General features: G+C 30.1%; 2 protein-coding genes across 9 annotated transcripts; one reads left to right on the plus strand and one right to left on the minus strand.

Annotated features, from left to right (window-relative positions):
• Nucleotides 1–3707: 3707 nt before the first annotated feature.
• Nucleotides 3708–5516, minus strand: EDA12 (embryo sac development arrest 12). 3 transcript variants are annotated; one of them, XM_011048103.1, is made up of 4 exons: nt 5315–5516; nt 5027–5194; nt 4651–4867; nt 3708–4060 (listed from the first exon to the last, which is right to left on the minus strand). In XM_011048103.1, the coding sequence occupies exons 1-4, from the start codon at nt 5495–5497 to the stop codon at nt 3921–3923; spliced, it is 708 nt and encodes a 235-aa protein (XP_011046405.1). In that variant the 5' UTR covers nt 5498–5516; the 3' UTR covers nt 3708–3920. The 3 variants fall into 3 exon arrangements, with proteins under 3 accessions (XP_011046405.1, XP_011046404.1, XP_011046403.1); XM_011048102.1 differs by having other exon boundaries at nt 3708–4057; nt 5015–5194; XM_011048101.1 differs by having other exon boundaries at nt 5015–5194.
• A 7639-nt stretch (nt 5517–13155) lies between these two features.
• On the plus strand, nt 13156–17496 carry LOC105141030 (nudix hydrolase 26, chloroplastic-like). Of its 6 annotated transcripts, none has more exons than XM_011048104.1 (7): nt 13156–13588; nt 13668–13718; nt 13911–14003; nt 14160–14254; nt 14747–14861; nt 14940–15073; nt 15372–15648. In XM_011048104.1, exons 1-7 carry the CDS (start codon nt 13349–13351, stop codon nt 15439–15441), a joined length of 798 nt encoding a protein of 265 aa, XP_011046406.1. In that variant the 5' UTR covers nt 13156–13348; the 3' UTR covers nt 15442–15648. The 6 variants fall into 6 exon arrangements, with proteins under 6 accessions (XP_011046406.1, XP_011046407.1, XP_011046410.1 ...); XM_011048105.1 differs by having other exon boundaries at nt 13157–13588; nt 14940–15052; XM_011048108.1 differs by lacking the exon at nt 15372–15648 and adding an exon at nt 17478–17496 and having other exon boundaries at nt 13162–13588.
• The last annotated feature ends 1 nt before the right edge of the window (nt 17497 follows it).

Raw genomic sequence — 17497 nt, forward strand, 5'->3', positions numbered from 1 at the left:
AACACCTAAATGAACTTAAGGGTCAAGAATACTACTGCTTGATGATGTAGTACCGCCCTGTTTTGACCATATACTTTTCATCAGCATCTAAACAATATAACTAAGGATAGTCAATTAAAATATCAATCAATAGTTTATATTGTTTAGTTTTAGTGCATCTCTATCCATTTATATAAAAAAAATTCAACAATACTTCTATATGCTCCTATTTTATATTGAATTTATTATATGATATAAAATATTCATTTATTTATTAACACCTAGTCAAATCAATGTTCAAAAAACTATCTTTTTAGGATTGCATACATAAAGATAAAGAAAATCATAGCAAATAAAAACTAAAGATTACACAATTGATTATTGTGCATTAAAAAATTTGCACTTACATCAAAAGAAAAATTCATTAATAATCAACACAATACAAGTTTGAAAAACTATGAGTCCTAGAATCAAATACATCCTATTAAAAAATAATAACTAAAAAAGTTATAGTAACTGCACAGTAAATCTAAAACCAAGAACAATAACACAATTTTCATAACAAAGTAGTTCAATAATATAAAAAAAATGATCCTAAATAAAAAATATATATATATATAACAACAAATGTACCAAAAGACAATATAAGCATGCACACTTAAGAATACATTTATTATTTATCATCATCTCATCTTCAAAATTAAAAATGTAACTCTATACAACTAGTAATCAAAGGAAAAAGAAAAAAGAGTAACATGACAAAGTCTAAAGGACAATTGAAAATTGCTGAGGATATGAAAATGTACCAAAAAGAAACAACTAGGCAAACAAATCAAGATGGTGAAGTTAGATAAAGGTGATGAATATTATAACATATACACTAATAAAGGATAATTGTCGAGTCTATTTACAAAGTTTCTTAAGGAATATGGTATTGTAGCATAATACATAATGCTAGACTCACATTCTCAAAATGATTTGGTTGAAAGGAATGATTTGGTTGGAAGTAGTATTTGAACATTGATGGGCATCTTAGTGAAGCTTTAAATACTATAATATATATACTAAAAAGAGTTTCAACCAAGACGATTCATTAAATTCTGTTTGAGTTATGAAAAGTTTAGAAACATAATTTAAGGCATATACATGTATGGGATTGCCTAACTAAAGTTGGAGTTTATAATTCACATGAGACAAAGTTAGACTCAAGAATAGTTAGTGGATAGTCTAGAGGCTATATAGAAAATTATAAGGGATACAAATTTTATTGTTCATCTCATGTGACAAGAATTGTAAAGTCTAAGAATACAAGAGACATTATCATAAATTACATTTATTAAATATAATTAAAAAAAATTAGCTCTTGTTATGCACGTGCCAACAAGTGGATGACTCTCACGTTGTTTAAGTAGCGTATGAAGAGTCGTCTAGCAATGAAACACTACTTTCTAATGCAGTGTTTAAAAGTTCTTGACACCGATAAGGCTGCGTGTGTTCCAACATTCATAAAAGTTTATTATTATTGGTTGTTTTTTCCTCTTCCTCTTTCTCTCATAACTAGATTTTTATGTCAACCCCCAAAAAATTCAATAATAACCTTCTAATTTATAGATTTTTTATATTTGGTCCCTTTTTTTTATTATGATTTTTTGATCTTGCATAATTTATAAAAGTGGTATGTTTTTTCAATTTCATTCCTTTAAAATTATTTTTATCTTTCAAATTTGATTCTTATTCTTTTGATTATAATTTTTTTGTTTGGAATCATTGTTTAAATTGATTTTATTTTATAATTTCACCTTTATTTGGTTTTCTCTCCTATCATATTTAGTCTTTATTTTTTTTATTTCCAAACTTTTAGCTTTGACAAGTTTTTATTTGAAATCATTTTTTAAATTGATTTTATTTTACTATTTCACCCTTCTTTGGTTTTTTTTTCTTGTCAAATTTAATCCCTATTATTTTGATTGTCAATTTTTTTCTTTGAAATTTTTTTTAAATTAATTCATAATAAACTTCTTGATTGAACCTGAATTCAGGGTTTTACAGGTTGCGAGTTTTAAAGATTTAACTAGATTAGGATATATGTTCAGGTTTGCTTGGTTTTTTTTTTATCTAACCTAAATTTTTTTCCATTTCATCCTTCAGTGTTTATTCAATTGAAAACTGGGTTTCTTTTTCTTAACTTGCTTTCTCTAGAATCTTTTATTGGTCTTGAGAATAACCCCGTTATCTCAAAGTCTTTTGTTTACCATTATTTGTTGAGTTTTTTTAGGTGATTCTTTAAATTTATATTTTATTTCTCAATCTTTTTCTTTCAATATTTGAAATGATTTTTTGTAAACAATTTATAAGGTTATAATTCTTTTTTCTATTTCATCCCTCTTTATTTTATTTTTCTTTTGAATTTAGTTGTCACTAGCCCATTCCCCTTTAATATTTCAATATTTGTTGCGTTTTTTTACCTTTTTTTTTGTTATTGTTATATTTTTTATTCATATTTTTTAAATTACCAATTGATTCAATGATTTAGGTCTCAGATTTTTTTCTTTAGCATTTTTTTATGCCAAAATTTTTTTGATCAACCTACGGCAAAGCACAAGCCACAAATCTAGCTAACAAAAGACTAAAGGAGAAGGGGTTTTTACTTTAGCACTCTTCACAAAGCACTATTCATTAGAGCAATGCTTTGTTTTTCTTTTATTTTTTTATTTTTTTTTCAATCAATGATTTTTTTAATTTTATCATTTAATATTATATTTATTTTTATTAGGTTATCTCACTTTCATGATACAAATCGCAAGTATAACGAGTTAATCTAGTTAACTTATGTTTTTTTATTTTTATAATTAACTTTTTTTCTTTTAATTTTATCATTTAATATTGGATTAGTTAGGAATTAAATTTTATAATTTGTTTTGTTTGCTTTCTATTATATTAGTTTGCTCTTAATACCTGGAAATAATGCTTAACATGTTAACCCGAGTTGACTTAGGTTGTTTTTTATGTCTTTTTTTTTTAATTATTTTTTTTCAATTTCATCATTCAACAATAATTTAATTAAAAATTTAGTTTCATAAATTATTTTAATTTACTTTATATGAGGATATCGTGGTCTTATGATCAGGGTTATGGGTTTTGACATTTTACCCTGGTTAAATCAAGTCATTTTTTCAATGATTATTTTTTAAAAATTATCTCAGTCTCGTGACATGGGTTATGAATCCTTCAACACTAAAATTGCTTTTTATTGGGTTGTCCTCATTTTATGACACAGGTTGCGGGTTTGACAAATTAACCTAATTGACTTAATTTTTTTGTTTTTTAATTGACTTCTTTTTTCTCAATTTTATCTTTTAATATTGTGTTTGATTAAGAATTAATTTTCATGATTTGTTATAATTTGATTTTTATTAGGTTATCTCATTCTTATTAATTATACCCCTCATTTATTAGGTTGATTCAAGTCAATCTAGGTTATTTTTTTACCCTTAAAATTAACTAGATCACATCAAGTTACCCCTCATAGTTTTATATTTTTTTACTAAAAAAACAAATATTAAAAACATCTAAATATTTTTTATATATTTAAAAAAATTATTTTTTATGTTAAAAAAAAAACTTAACCCGAGCTGCAGGATTTCGCTGTTCAATAATCTCATCTTTTCCTATTCCAGCTAAAACTTACCGTACTAGTATTAGAAATGAACTTGACCAAAAGACAGAGCTTAGATGAGGAGAAATGGCAAACACTTTTATTTTTATGAACAAGCTCAACACTTGCATGGACAGCCAAAACACAACTTTCTCCTTCTAAGCAAAACGACTAATTTCTTTAGTTCAATCTACAGCTTAAAACCGAGAAGCATATTAATGATTATTTCTTCTCCTAAAGATAACAATCTTTCCTGGACACTTTTGCAATAGACATTAGAATGAGCTCAGTAAGCCCAATCCCGAGGCAAAGCCATCTCAGGGGAGAGATGATAATAGCAATCCTCCTGCTTGCTGACACCAACCCTTTTCCGGTCATTTCTCTGTCGAGTGAGTGGGGACTCTTGCCTATTTCTCGGTCCAGTTGCTGTAAGAACAAATATGATCAGCTTATATTGTGATAATTTGGGATGAAAAAGGTGTAGGTAGAGGCTAATATACAATAGAAAATCATTATTGTATCCTTAAAATATATTCTTCTCAACTGCCTAGTACACTCTTGAGTCTCTAGTCTGCAACCAAACAGACCATTCTGCTTGACGCACTGAACCACTGACAGCAACAATAAAAGCATTTTGTAATTTTGTAATTTTGTCAAGGAATACCATTGTAGAAATGAAAACAACAGGGGCTCACAAGTTAAAAATCCCAAAAATTGTGGCACTAACCATCTGGATCCATCCATTCGATAAATTTTGACAAGGTGTTTCAATCAAAATCCATAGAAATACAAAGACTAACCAAGTAACTATCCTTTCTAATGTGATCAAGAAATTTCTAATACCACTATTATCTTCTTAAAAACCAAAAACCCATAAAAATAAAAATTTGCACCATATATTTAAGAGCAATTAAGCAGTATTAGGGAGTATTATCTGTCTCATAAACCGTAATTTACTAAACAAGAGTCCCAAAAGGCTAAACGATTAAGCAAACCAAAGCATTAATAAAACTGACCAGCTTGCTTCTTTTTAAGTACGTTAGTACTGGTTCTTGTGGTGGGGTTTACAATGCGAGGATGGAACACACCAGTACCTCCAGATTCTTTCATATAGCCGCCGCCGCCACCAAGGCCAATCACATTTGCCTGAAACGGATAAATCTGGTTTTGAAGAAGGCGATTTTGCTGCCTTTGCAAAACCCTAGCTCTTGTTTCCAGATAAAAATCATCAACCTGCACACATATCAAATCAGTTCAACCATTTCGACCTATCCATGTCATTATTAGTATTACAATTAAAGCTGCAAAAAAAAAAAAAAACCTTGACATGACATATCATAAAAAGGCAAAAAAGAAAGAAAGAGAGCCCGGTTCAAGTTCCTGGTTCTTCACCCGTTGTTTAACTTGGAAGCTATTAACCGGGTCAAACCGGGTGGAAAGCTGTCCAGTTCCATTCCCACAAAGCCTTTGACCAACTTCAACACCGCGACTGAAACCGAGATCATGATACCCAGGTAATAAATGGTTCACTGGAACATCAGGAACCACTGGTTTGATACACTACGTAGAGAACCGCAAAAAATACAAGTTAGATGCCATGCAAGAGTAGTACCAGTCCACACTAGACAGACAGACAGACGGACGGACAGAGAGGAAAGCAAAGAGAAAACATGAAAGAACCTGTGAACATGGAGTTGCTTCTGGAGCAGGAGGTCTGTGCAGTAAAGTAGGCAAATGGTGAGCCATATTGCTAGATAAGTAGCGAGAATTAGTAGTATATTTAGAAGGAATGGCTTCACTTAGGAGCATGTAAGATGGAAGCCAATGTTTAGCTTCATCATCATCCAAATGTTGCTGATCCATGAGATAAAAAGAAGAAAAACGGATTGCAATCTGGATAGTTTTCCTTAAAACTCTGGTGGTTTTATACAGGAAAAAGACTTGGGGGTGGTGGGGTTCTGTTCTGGTTTCTTGACGTTACATGCTCATTTGGGTCCATTTTCTTTTTGGTCCGTACTTCCCTACGCATAAACGAGTGAATCAGGGCCGTATCACTCGCTCCCTTCCTCTCCCTCTCTGCCGTTTTGGGATTTTTTTTGGTCCTTTATCCAACTCCAGCGTGTGGTGTTTGAAAGTTACTCGCTGGGTTCTTTTGAAATGTGGGTGATTTGACAGGTGGTGGTCTGATAGAGCGAGTAGAGCAGCGGTAGCAAGTTTGTTTTACGGAAAGTCTGGACACGGGGTGTGTCGATGAGTAGAAAATCAACGCAAGCGGATGCGGTATCTTGCTATCAGTATGTAGTGTCGCTGGCACGTGTCAGTCTAGAAATCATTATTTAGGGGTTACCACCGTGAGGTTAGGTTCACTTTACTTACTGTGAGGTCTCCATTAAAAAAAAAAAAAAAGGGATCGAAAATCAAGATGACAATTGATTTAGCAGATGATAAATGGCTCCGTCTCAACTGTAATGGAAGGAAAGGATCCTCGATGCTACATTATTTTACTATGAAAGATAATTTATAGTATCCTCTCATTTCACATAATTATTATATTAATTATATAAAAATTATTTATGAATCTCATCTTTATAAATAACATGAAAAATTAGGCGATTTTTTACTTAGAATTGATCACAAGCTTTTTTACAAAAACAAGTTGTAAATTGGTATATAAGATATTCCAAAATTGAAATTAATAAATATAAATAGAAGTTGAATGCATGTATGAAAAAACTTTAGGTGTAGCATAAAGAGTAATACACAGTGTGAGCTTGAAGTGGTCAATCATTTTTATACTTCATAATTCTTACTATTTACAGCTAAAAAACAATGAAAACTAATTGTAAATCTAGAATGAGAATAGGATGGCAAACTTATTGTTGAAATAAGGTTGCAAACTTATTATTTGAAATGGTGTTGAATGTTCTTGGTCAAACCATTATACTAGGTTATTTGTTTTATAATTTGAAAGTTAAAGATAAGTGTCTATTTTAATGACAGTAAATTTTTACATTTGTATTAAAGAATAATATTGTGGTTATAATAAGATCAAGGATGTTTGCTCTAAATAGTAGGGTGGTATTAAAACTGTGTTTGTTTTGTCAATTCAATTGGGGATGCATGTTTTTTAGACAATGAATTCCCTCTCTCTTTGTTATATCTTTTTTTCTCATTTGGTTTAAGTCCTATAATTGAGGGTTTCTTCAATTAGGTGTAATGCTTAAGTTGTTTTAAGGTTGGGCTTGTCCTAACCATCTTTTCTTTTTAAACACACTTTTTTCTCACTTTCATTTAGATTTATATTATAAAAAGTTTGGTTGGGTTGATAACCATATTTTTGGTGAGTCAACTAGATGTTTGATTGGCTAATCAAAAGTTAGGTTCAATAGAATTGTTGGTGACTGAATGTTTGAATGGATGTTTAGTTGATCAACTGAATGTTGGGTTAGCTAACTGGCTATTAGGTTAGGTAGGTTTGGTTGACCTAGTTAAGAGGTCATGTTAGGCTGAGTTGTGCTTCTTTTTTCTTTTTCCTCATTCATCTTCAGTTGAGCTATCAAAAGTTAGGTCGCTAACCTCCTTCCTCTTATCCCTTTTTCATCTTCAGTTAGGGTTGTCATGGGAGGTTCGATTAGGCCAAGATCCTTCTATACTTATCTTTGATTGGGTTGCTAACCTGCTTCCTCTTCTCTCCTTTTTATCTTTTCCCCATAACTTTGGTTAGGGCAATAAGATTTGGTTGGGTTGACCAACTTTGGTAGAGTTTTTTTGTTCCATTAAATATAATGTTAGAAATATTTATATTTAAACTTAATGTATAATTTATTCTTAAATGAATATGTAATTTTAAATAATATATTGACAAGAACATTTTCATATAAAAACATATTGAAATGGATGATATATTAGCATAATATTGTTTCACGATATTCAAGACTTGTGTTGTTGTCTATTACTATTGCATTAATATATTTATTTAAAAGAAAAGTTGGTTAATCAAAGTATCAAAATATAAAATAAGGATAACAATATAACAATAAATTGGAATGTTAATCAAGTATGTTTGATAAAAAATATATATATTTTCATTCACTTTTAACTAATACAATTAAATGAAAAGGTCATCTTTATAATATCTAAATTTGATTAAATCTTGGTTTTAGCTAATAGAATGATTGATTTTTTTTTTAATTTGTTCAAAGACTAATAACAATGAATAATTTATTTGTAGACTCATCACACTTTTAAAAAAAATATAAGATTGTTTTACTCTTTCAATAACTCAAATTTAAAATAAATTATAATCAGTTTAATCTACTAAAAAAATTTTCATTGTTTAGGTCATGCCCAAACAGTTAGAATATCACCGGTTTATAAGGTCAAATTATACATTGCATGACTATAAATTGCATGTTCCATACAAGCTAGTCTTTTTTCTCTTCATCTCGCTTTTTCTCCTTTCTCTCTTTTCTTCCTTCGTTTCCTTTTCTTTTTTTCCTTACCAAGTCATGCCATGCAGATACCTTCATGAATTTTTTTAATCTCTATGACTATGGAACACAAACTTTTCATAAGCACATATTTTTTAAATTCACAATATTTTTATATGAGCACAAGTTTTCTACACCAATGTTATTTCTTGGTATATTTTCATAAATGATCACAACATAACAAACAATAACTTGCTACCAATATCTCAACAAATAACACTATACCCAATGACTAAATTTTTTATGAAAATATTTTTCTTGTTCAAAAAATAAGCTTAAAGATTAAGCGTATAAATATACTTAGTCACCAAGTAAGATAGAAACGCAAGCTCTATCCAAAAGTCCCAGGTATTGGACTTTATACACATGCATTAAAAGTTGTGGTCATATATAACCATTAACCTCCTAACAATTTTAGAAACCATCGTCAACCACCCAATAATTCCTTGAACTATCATCAACCATTCAACAATTCAATAAACTATCAATAATCAATCAACAACTTTTATAACCATAATTAATCACTCTACAATTCCTAGAACATATAATTTCTCTCTATTATTTTTCTATATACTATATATTATTTTCTTCTTCTATATCTTACTAATTTAAGCATCAAAGTATCCCTTACATTCATAGAAAACTTGTTTTATAAGAAAGCTTTCAAACCAACCTAAAACTGTAGTCTTGAAAAGCTTAATTCATATCCAAGGTTTTTCCATGACTTTATCAGTGGTGTTATATATATAAAAAATAAACAAAATATAGTTCATTCTCTTTCACTCTCATCCAAATTCTTTTCATAATAGATGAAACTCCAAGTGATGAGAGAATAGTCAACCTTCACATAATAGGTACACCATCTCCCAAGATCTCCAACAACTCTTCCATCAAGTGCATATAGTTAATGATAATATCATAACTATCTAACAGCATCTTCATACTCTTTCTCCTATAAAAAATAAGCTCACATGCTTGCATTGTTAAATGCACAGGAACAACTCTATTTCTCTCAGAATACAAGGTAGGATGACATGCAAACAAGTCAGCACAAAGACACTTACACACCTAAACTGAGAAAGAAATGCAACTATCATGGAAAACATTTCTATACTAGATGTTTTAAATAAAGATTCATTTATCTCCATCCAAAACATCATTTCTAGAAAAATACCTAGACAAGAGACTAGATCAATAACTTTATATGTTACTAAAAACAATCACAACCCCCATCAAGTTGAAGAATTTCTACTTTGTGATATAATATTGCACACTTGTCTCTTCAATATTGTGTCTCTATAAAGGCTAACTTAGAAAATTATGATGGATCCGCTGAACCTAAAGAACACATACAAAATATGAGAAATATTTTAGAGCTTGTCACACAATATAATGATGTTATGTGCAAAGTTGTTTCAACAACACTTCATGGATCTACTTGTTCATGATAGCATAGCATAAAGCTTAGCTTTATCATCAACTTTTATGATCTAAGTGCCAAAATTATTTCGTGATTTAGTACAAGTATCTCAATTAAAAAGAGTAACACTTAGCTTTTCGCTATCACACTTAAAAAAAAAATAAGAGCTTTAGAGTATATATTCAAAGGTTCAATGAGAAAATTCTAATTGTAAAAAGACTACTTGAACTTATTGCTACAGAAGCTCTAATTAATTAAGTCTATAACTATTCATTATAAGAAAAGTTATATATTCTCCTTACAGAACTCTTTTATATATCAAACATGTAATGAGAAACTATATCAATGTAAAAGAAGCAAGTGTAATGAAATCAGGACATCCTCATTTTTAGCTGTATGGAACATAATCTCTTTAACACCATCATTCTCATACAAGGACATCAAATAAAAGCATCAAAGGGCATATTTTTTATCATCTAACAATTTATAATTCTCTTGAACAAAACTCTAGCCATTATACATACTAAGAGCATCTCCAATGGATGTGCTAAATGAAAAGCTAAATATTAAAAAAATGTTATTTTAGTTTTTTTATGTTTATTTTGCACACTTCAAAGGAAGTGCTAAACAAAATACTAAAATATCTTTTCTCTTTTATAAATGTTATTCCTACATATCTCTTAAAAGAGTCAAAATCAATAAAGTGGGGTCACTAAAAAAATAAACCAATTAAATGTAGCCATGTGGAAAAAAAAACATCAAACTTATTAAGAAATAATAAAACACTTGTTTCTTCTACTCCAATATAAATGGCTCTTCAAATGGCTTTTTTCCATTGGAGTAAAGATAGTAAAAAAAACCATATTTATACTATTCAAAATGTTATTTTATTAATTTAGCTTTTCAAAATAGCATTTTGCATTGAAGATGCTCTAAGGTGCTAACTACTATTAAAGAGAAAAAATATGCAATATCTTTCTTCCATGAAAAGTAGTGCGAACACGAGGAACTATAATAAATTCTTTCATTTTCCTCGTTACCATAAACATGACATTGAGGAATGCCACACTAAAAAAAAAAAAAGATAGAAAGATTGATTGTCATGGGTTATCTCCAATAATTTGTGAAAATAGAAGAAAAATCATATAAATAAAGGAAGGGAATTTGCACACTTGATGAGATACCTGAAATTAAATGATTTTTAGGAATTGCATCTCCACTTGTATGAAAAATATTATAAATCTTTTAATAAAAGCAGTAGTTGTTCTCTATAATCTCTAATGAAAAATCTTTATGTCTCTAACTAAAGTCTTAATAAAAAAAAAATATTCATGCCTCAAACAGAAAATCTTCATGACTCCAATGAAAATCTTATTGTCTCTATTATCATAACCTGATTTTTTACCCTTATTTTTTTTTTCAAAAATAAAAAAAAATATCTTTTCAATAAATCTAAAAGAAATTAGAAAAATCAAAGAACCATGGATGAATTTGAAATACATTGTCAAATTAGAAAATTAATCAGGGATTTAGTTAAAAAAAATTAAAATTAAAAGCTAATCTGATTGAAAATTACACAAACCAAAAACCTAAAAACTAAAGTGAAAAGGCACCAAATTATAGGGTTTTAAGTAAGTTAGTTAAGAGTTCAATTGAAAGAAACAAGTTTTAAATTGGAACCAATTTAGACTAAAGTGAAAAATTAGCAAAATAAAGACCAAAATTAAAAAGAAAAATATGTTAAGGGAGTAAATTGAGATTAAGCCTAACAAAATAATGTCATTTTGATAAAAAAAAAAAAAACAATGGATCATTTAATACAATCAATATAAAATCTTTAGCCTTATACAATCTTCTCTCAAATCAATTTTTTTCTCTCCAAATCCAAACCATTTTTCTCTCCAATCTAATGAGTTAACCATTGGTGAATTAAAAAAAAAATAGAAACAAACTTAGCTAATTTTTTTAATCCCAACTAGCAAATTATTTGGTTTACACATATAATTTTAGAGATATGATAAAGAAAAAATCAAATCTCTAATGCAGTAAGTCATTATTCATAAGAGCATGTTTCTAAAAAAGAATTAGAAAATTAACACAACTCTAAAATGTTTTGAAAAAAAAATATAATTAGTGGATTATTTTATTGGAAAAATAAAATCTGATGGGTTAGACTATTCTCAATAGTCAAATCCATTTCTTCAAATTTATGGATTATAAATATATTTTTAAACTAAATAGATAAAGCCAAGTCCATGAATAAATCTGAAAGTGTCAAATATTCAACTTGATAAAAATATTTATAATTTTAAATTTAATTATTAAATTATATTTAAATTTTATTAGATGATTCTAAAGATCAAATTTCATAAAGGAGCTAACTCACCATAACTAAAAGAGTTTTGAAAAACCTTCGAATTAGAGATAAAAAATGTTATTTTTGCTATTTTAATTATTTTTCTTATTAATATCATATTTTAATTACCTTGTATATTTAGATTTAATTTAAATGTGTGTAACCTGACCACCGTTATCGGCAAATACTATCTTGACTTTCTTTATCATTGTTATTACAATGAAATCTTTCTCATGACCACAATTAACTATTCCATAATTGGATTCTTGTGGTATGCTACTCTTTCAAAACTCTCTCTTCTCCTGAACAAAAAATGGCTAGAAGAACAGTTGAACTCCCTCGCAACCACCTTGTTATGTTCATTAAGAATACCACATAGACCATACAAATTATTTTATTTGAGTGATCGTATTAAATAGCTGATTTTTAATAACAAATCCTCTCTTGGAATACATGAATCATAGAATATTAAAACAACAAATTGATAGGGTAAAAAAAGGATAAAATCTATTAAAAAGAAGTCATCCAAAAGGAGGTTTCTCCACGGCAAACAATCTTCGCACAGCTCAAAATGGCTAAAGCTCCAACCAAAAGAAAACAAGAACAAAGACCTAAACCTGATTGCAACTATTCCCATTAAAATTAAAAAAAAAAAAAAACTCCAAAGCAAAGAAAGGAAATGATCCTCGTTTCAATCAGGCGTAATAACCTCTCAATTATTCCTTTATCGTTGCCGCTCTTTTTTATTCAATTACAAGCCAGTACTAACCATCACACGCCTTAACGTGTAAGGTGTACCATAATTCCCGTACACCACAAAACACCATATCCATCTTTCTTTCCTTGAAACACGACAATTCAATACCCGACATGGACCCGGATCTCTTCTCAGGCAAGTCCTTTAATGGGCCATACAATCGGACCCACTGATGACCGAAACCCGAAAGTAACAGCATTGTAAACACACCAACGAAACCCAGGGTCCATACCAGTTCTTCTCTCATGCTCGACCCGACCCGAACCAAACCAAGGCCAGGCAACCCATTTCCGTTAATAGCAACGCTATTATCATCCCTCCGTAAAAGCACCAAATTTCCTCGTTGAGGATCGAACGTGAACCTCACGGTTTTTCCAGTCATCATCTCGTTTCCCTTTATCCTCCTCTCGCGTCTCGATCTTTTCAACGCCACGATAAATTACCAGTGTTTCTCGCGATATATTTTCGAAAAATTAGTTTTGGCAGCCACGGGAATCCTCGATCCCCTCTTCTCGCGGTTTACGAGAAAAGTAGAGAACTGGTGTGGAGAAATTCCGATTCTCTCGCTGATTATCAACTGCGAGCCCTTGAAATTCAAAGTAGGCAAGACGACCACATGTTACAAAAAAGAAAGCGGGCAGTAGATAGATGCCTGGGGACCAAGTAATTTTATTCTCTTAAACGACGGGTCATGGAGTCGTGTGATAGTATTGTCAGGAGTTACTATATCTATCGATTTGTAACCCCAAATTGCCCTATAAATTTGAACAAATTTGCGAGCGTACCACTGTCTGGCTCTTCGTGCGCCGCCTTATCCTTAACAAGGAGTAGAAGGAGAAGCAGAAGAAGGGAGTTGCCGCCGTCAATGGAGACGCCACCGGATGGGTATAGAAGAAATGTGGGGATTTGTCTTGTTAATTCCTCTAAAAAGGTTGATTAACTTGAAATTGTTTATTTTATTTATTTACTTTTGGTTTTGAAATAAATTTAATTGTTGGCTTTGGGTGTAGATATTTACTGCTTTGAGGATAAACATCTCGGACACGTGGCAGATGCCTCAGGTAGTGTTGGGGATTTACGTGAGCTGATTTTAGTAAATGCTGGGATTGATGGGGGGCTAGACGTATCAGATTTGTTCAATGAAATGATTTTATTGGGCTTTAGATCTAGGGTATGTGTATTGGTGGGGTGTGGATAGGAGGAGCTGATAACAGCTTCTCTTTTGTGACTGATTTTTTGGTGTATTGCTACAGGGTGGTGCTGGTGAGGGTGAAGACCTATTGACTGCAGCCATGAGGGAATTGAGGGAAGAAACCGGTGTTACTTCAGCTGAATTTGTTGCAGAGGTGGGTTTTTATTATTAATATTATTTATTTTCCCCTTGTTTCAAGTGTTAGGGTTGTGTATGAGATGAACATCTAACAAATTGAAAAGGAAAGATGTGTCTTTTGCTACGTGTTTGAGTGAACTGAAATGATTTTGATATGGGATCGGATGTGTAGGCGCCCTACTGGCTTACTTATGATTTTCCACCGCAAACCAGGGAGAGACTCAGTCGTAGATGGGGTACCAATTACAAAGGTCAAACACAGAAGTGGTAAGGATACATTCTCACAAAGAGAAACAAAAACAATCAGATGGATCATATCATGGAAGCTAATTTGATTGACCCTGATGCGTGTTTGTTACTCCTGACTACAGTTTTTGGTTGCTTTTAGTTTTGCTTTCATGATAACCACTGCCTTGCCTTTTGCTGCCGTTAATTCATAAATAGGAGTGATTCCATGTAATGGTTTTGAAAACAATGGTTTCTTTGAGCATCCTTTGTTATTTCGGTAACATAAATGTTGCAAAAGGGGGGCATGTCTCTGTTTCTGCCTTTGTGTACTTATCATGATTGAGTCTTTTTCTCTCTACAAATTTTCCTCGCTTCATCTCAAAATCTACCTGCTTTCTTCACGATCTCCTTCAAATAATTGTAGCAAGTATAGGATCTGCCCCTTTCTGATTCTAAGACCAGTTGCTGGATTTTTCACAAAAGTATGTCCTTTTCAATTTGTTCATGCTCGTAAAGAACTTTTGAAAACAGGTTTCTTTTCAAGTTCACTGGGAAGGAGGATGAGATAAATCTTCTGGGTGATGGAAGTGAAACTCCAGAATTTAAGGACTGGGCATGGTTGTTGCCGGAAAGAGTATTGGAGCTTGTGAGTAAAATATTACTTGGAAATATATAACCGGAAATCTATGTTTAGATGTTTGATACTTGTTTGTTCATCGAGCAGGCTGTGGATTTCAAGAAGCCAGTCTATGAACAAGTTATGAAGGTATTTGGTCCATATCTTCGGGCAGATGCGGATGAAGATAGTGCAGCACAAAATGAAACCGAGGCCGAAGTGTACGTGGAGTCAACTCCCGTGTAAATTACCTGAAATTTTAAATTGTTTACTTTCATTAGCAAATCTCATGACGTAATAAATTATGGTACTTAGCTAATTTCTATCTTAACATAAGCCAACCTCAAATAGAAATGACCCCGATTTTCACTTAGCCATTTCAATGGATGGTTTCGGCTTTTGATTTCGGGCTTAAACGCGTTCCAACATTGGTCAGCTCCATGCTGCTCCGAACTACCTTCATTGTTTGCTATAATATGTTTTATGATTATATTTACTGTAGATCTTGGAAGAGTTTATTACCCATTTTGCATTCTGCAGATGCAAAATCACTCACTGTGGTTTTACTGCCCGACTCTTTCTGAGAACTAGCAACTGCGTTTCTAGATGAACTTCTCTATACTCACAGAAGGGGATAGGTGCGGCCTTTTGTTTGGGTCCATGCTCAATGCAAAAGAATTTTTCTAGTTCATTTTGATGAATTGATTTCATCAGAAAGGCTATTATCCAAAAACACTAATCCCCTGTCGATATTATTGTGTCTTATTCTTTACAATATTGTAATTATTATTTTGCCTCATGGTCATTTTATCTTTTATCCTTTGCTTTGGAAGTTAGTGTTTTCACCATAGCATGAATGTTTTAAGATTGTGGAATTATTTTGGTAATTGCATTTTGTTATACATAATAAATTTACTAACGTACCCATGAATAAAATAATTCAATACCTTCAGCATATGGACCTTTTTGTATTTTTATATTTTATAAAACAATTGAATTACTATATTACCCATATTATTCTAAATTTTTTGCCTTGGCTTCAGGGGCTTGATTGTAATATCATCATGGTTTATTTGTTAATATTATTTAATTTTAAGAGCATTTTCAGTTTTTGCACAAAAAAATAAAAAAAATTGTTAACGTGTGGTTGAAACCTTAATTTTGCTACATCATTTGATTTGACTTCAAATTGCTTTTTTTTTTTCTTCTTTCATTGCTTTCTTTTTCTTTTTTAGATTGTATTGGTCATGTAAAATTTTATATCACCTCTTCAATTTATTTTTCCTTTTGACTCAATCTTTCTTTTTTTATTTCATTCCTAGTTATTTTATTTTATTTATTTATTTATTTTAAATTTAATTTTTATTCTTTTAACTTTTTATTTTGAATCATTTTCTTGATTGATTTGTTTTTGTTTTAGTTCAATTCCATCTTAGAATATTTATTTTCATTTAATTTTTATGTGAAATTTGAATCTAATTTTTTAAATGTTATTTTTTAATTACTTTCTTATTGGATTTGTTTTTTATAATTCCATCCTTAAACATTTAATTTCATTTGATTGTTTTCAAAATATTTAATTTCATTTGATTTTTATATCAAATTTAATTCTAATTTATTTAATTTTTTTTTCATTGCCTTTTTGATTGATTTTTTTTAATTTTATTTATCAATATTTGTTTGGTAAAAAGTCTTGCTTTTTTGTTGTTTTGGGTTTGTCTTTAATGGGATTATTTTAGTCCTATGATCTATATAATAAATTTGAAGGATTAACCAAGTCAATTTTTATCTTTTTTTAAAGCGTTTTTTTTTTTAAATTGCAGGTGTTTATTTCACTTTTTTATTTATAAGGTTATTATAATTTAATGTTTTAGGTTATATATTTAATTTTTATCTTTTTTTAAAGCGTTTTTTATTTTTAAATTGGGTGTCAGGTCGCTTAAGATTTTTTTATTATCTTTTTCTTTTTCTTTAACAAGTTTTTAAAATTTATATTTTTAAATCATCTTATAATAAATTTCTTAAGATTACCTATATCAGCTTTCATATGTTCCAAGTTTTTTAAGATTCAAATATATTTAAGATGTTTTAATTTTATTATTTATAATTTTTTTAATTTTTTAATTCAATTCTCATTTTTTTTAATTAATTTTGATTATGGTTTCATACCCGTGATTCTGCTAAGTAGCCAATTCTCGGATGGAGAAGAGAAAGGAAGAGTTCTGAAGAAGGAACTTATTTTGGATCGCATTAATCGATGGCTTTGCGTTCCTCTCTCTCCTTTTTCTGTCTAAGTTTTCTTGTTCTTTTTTGGTAGCATTAGCTGTTATTTTATTTTGAGTGATGAGTTTCCCTCCTCTTTTTTTCTTGAAAAGATTGACCTGCTTATAACCTAGAATTTATAAATTTGTAACGCTATACGTTCTTAATCTGTAAAAATAAAATAAAATAAAATCAGATTATTTATAACATTATCATTATATTTTAGTTAATAATTAAAGGGTTTTTATATTAAATATTACATCTTTGCTATATAAAAAAAAAAACCCTAGCTATCATTCTCATTCTTCTCTACTCCCCGGAATCTAAGCAACCCAAACGTCTTCAAAACTTAAAATTTGCAGATGAGGATAAAGAATTTACGAGTTGAATCCGGAAAACATGAG

This window comes from Populus euphratica, unplaced genomic scaffold, assembly GCF_000495115.2.
Source record: "Populus euphratica unplaced genomic scaffold, PopEup_1.0 scaffold131.1, whole genome shotgun sequence".
In the NCBI taxonomy this organism is placed as follows: Eukaryota; Viridiplantae; Streptophyta; class Magnoliopsida; order Malpighiales; family Salicaceae; genus Populus; species Populus euphratica.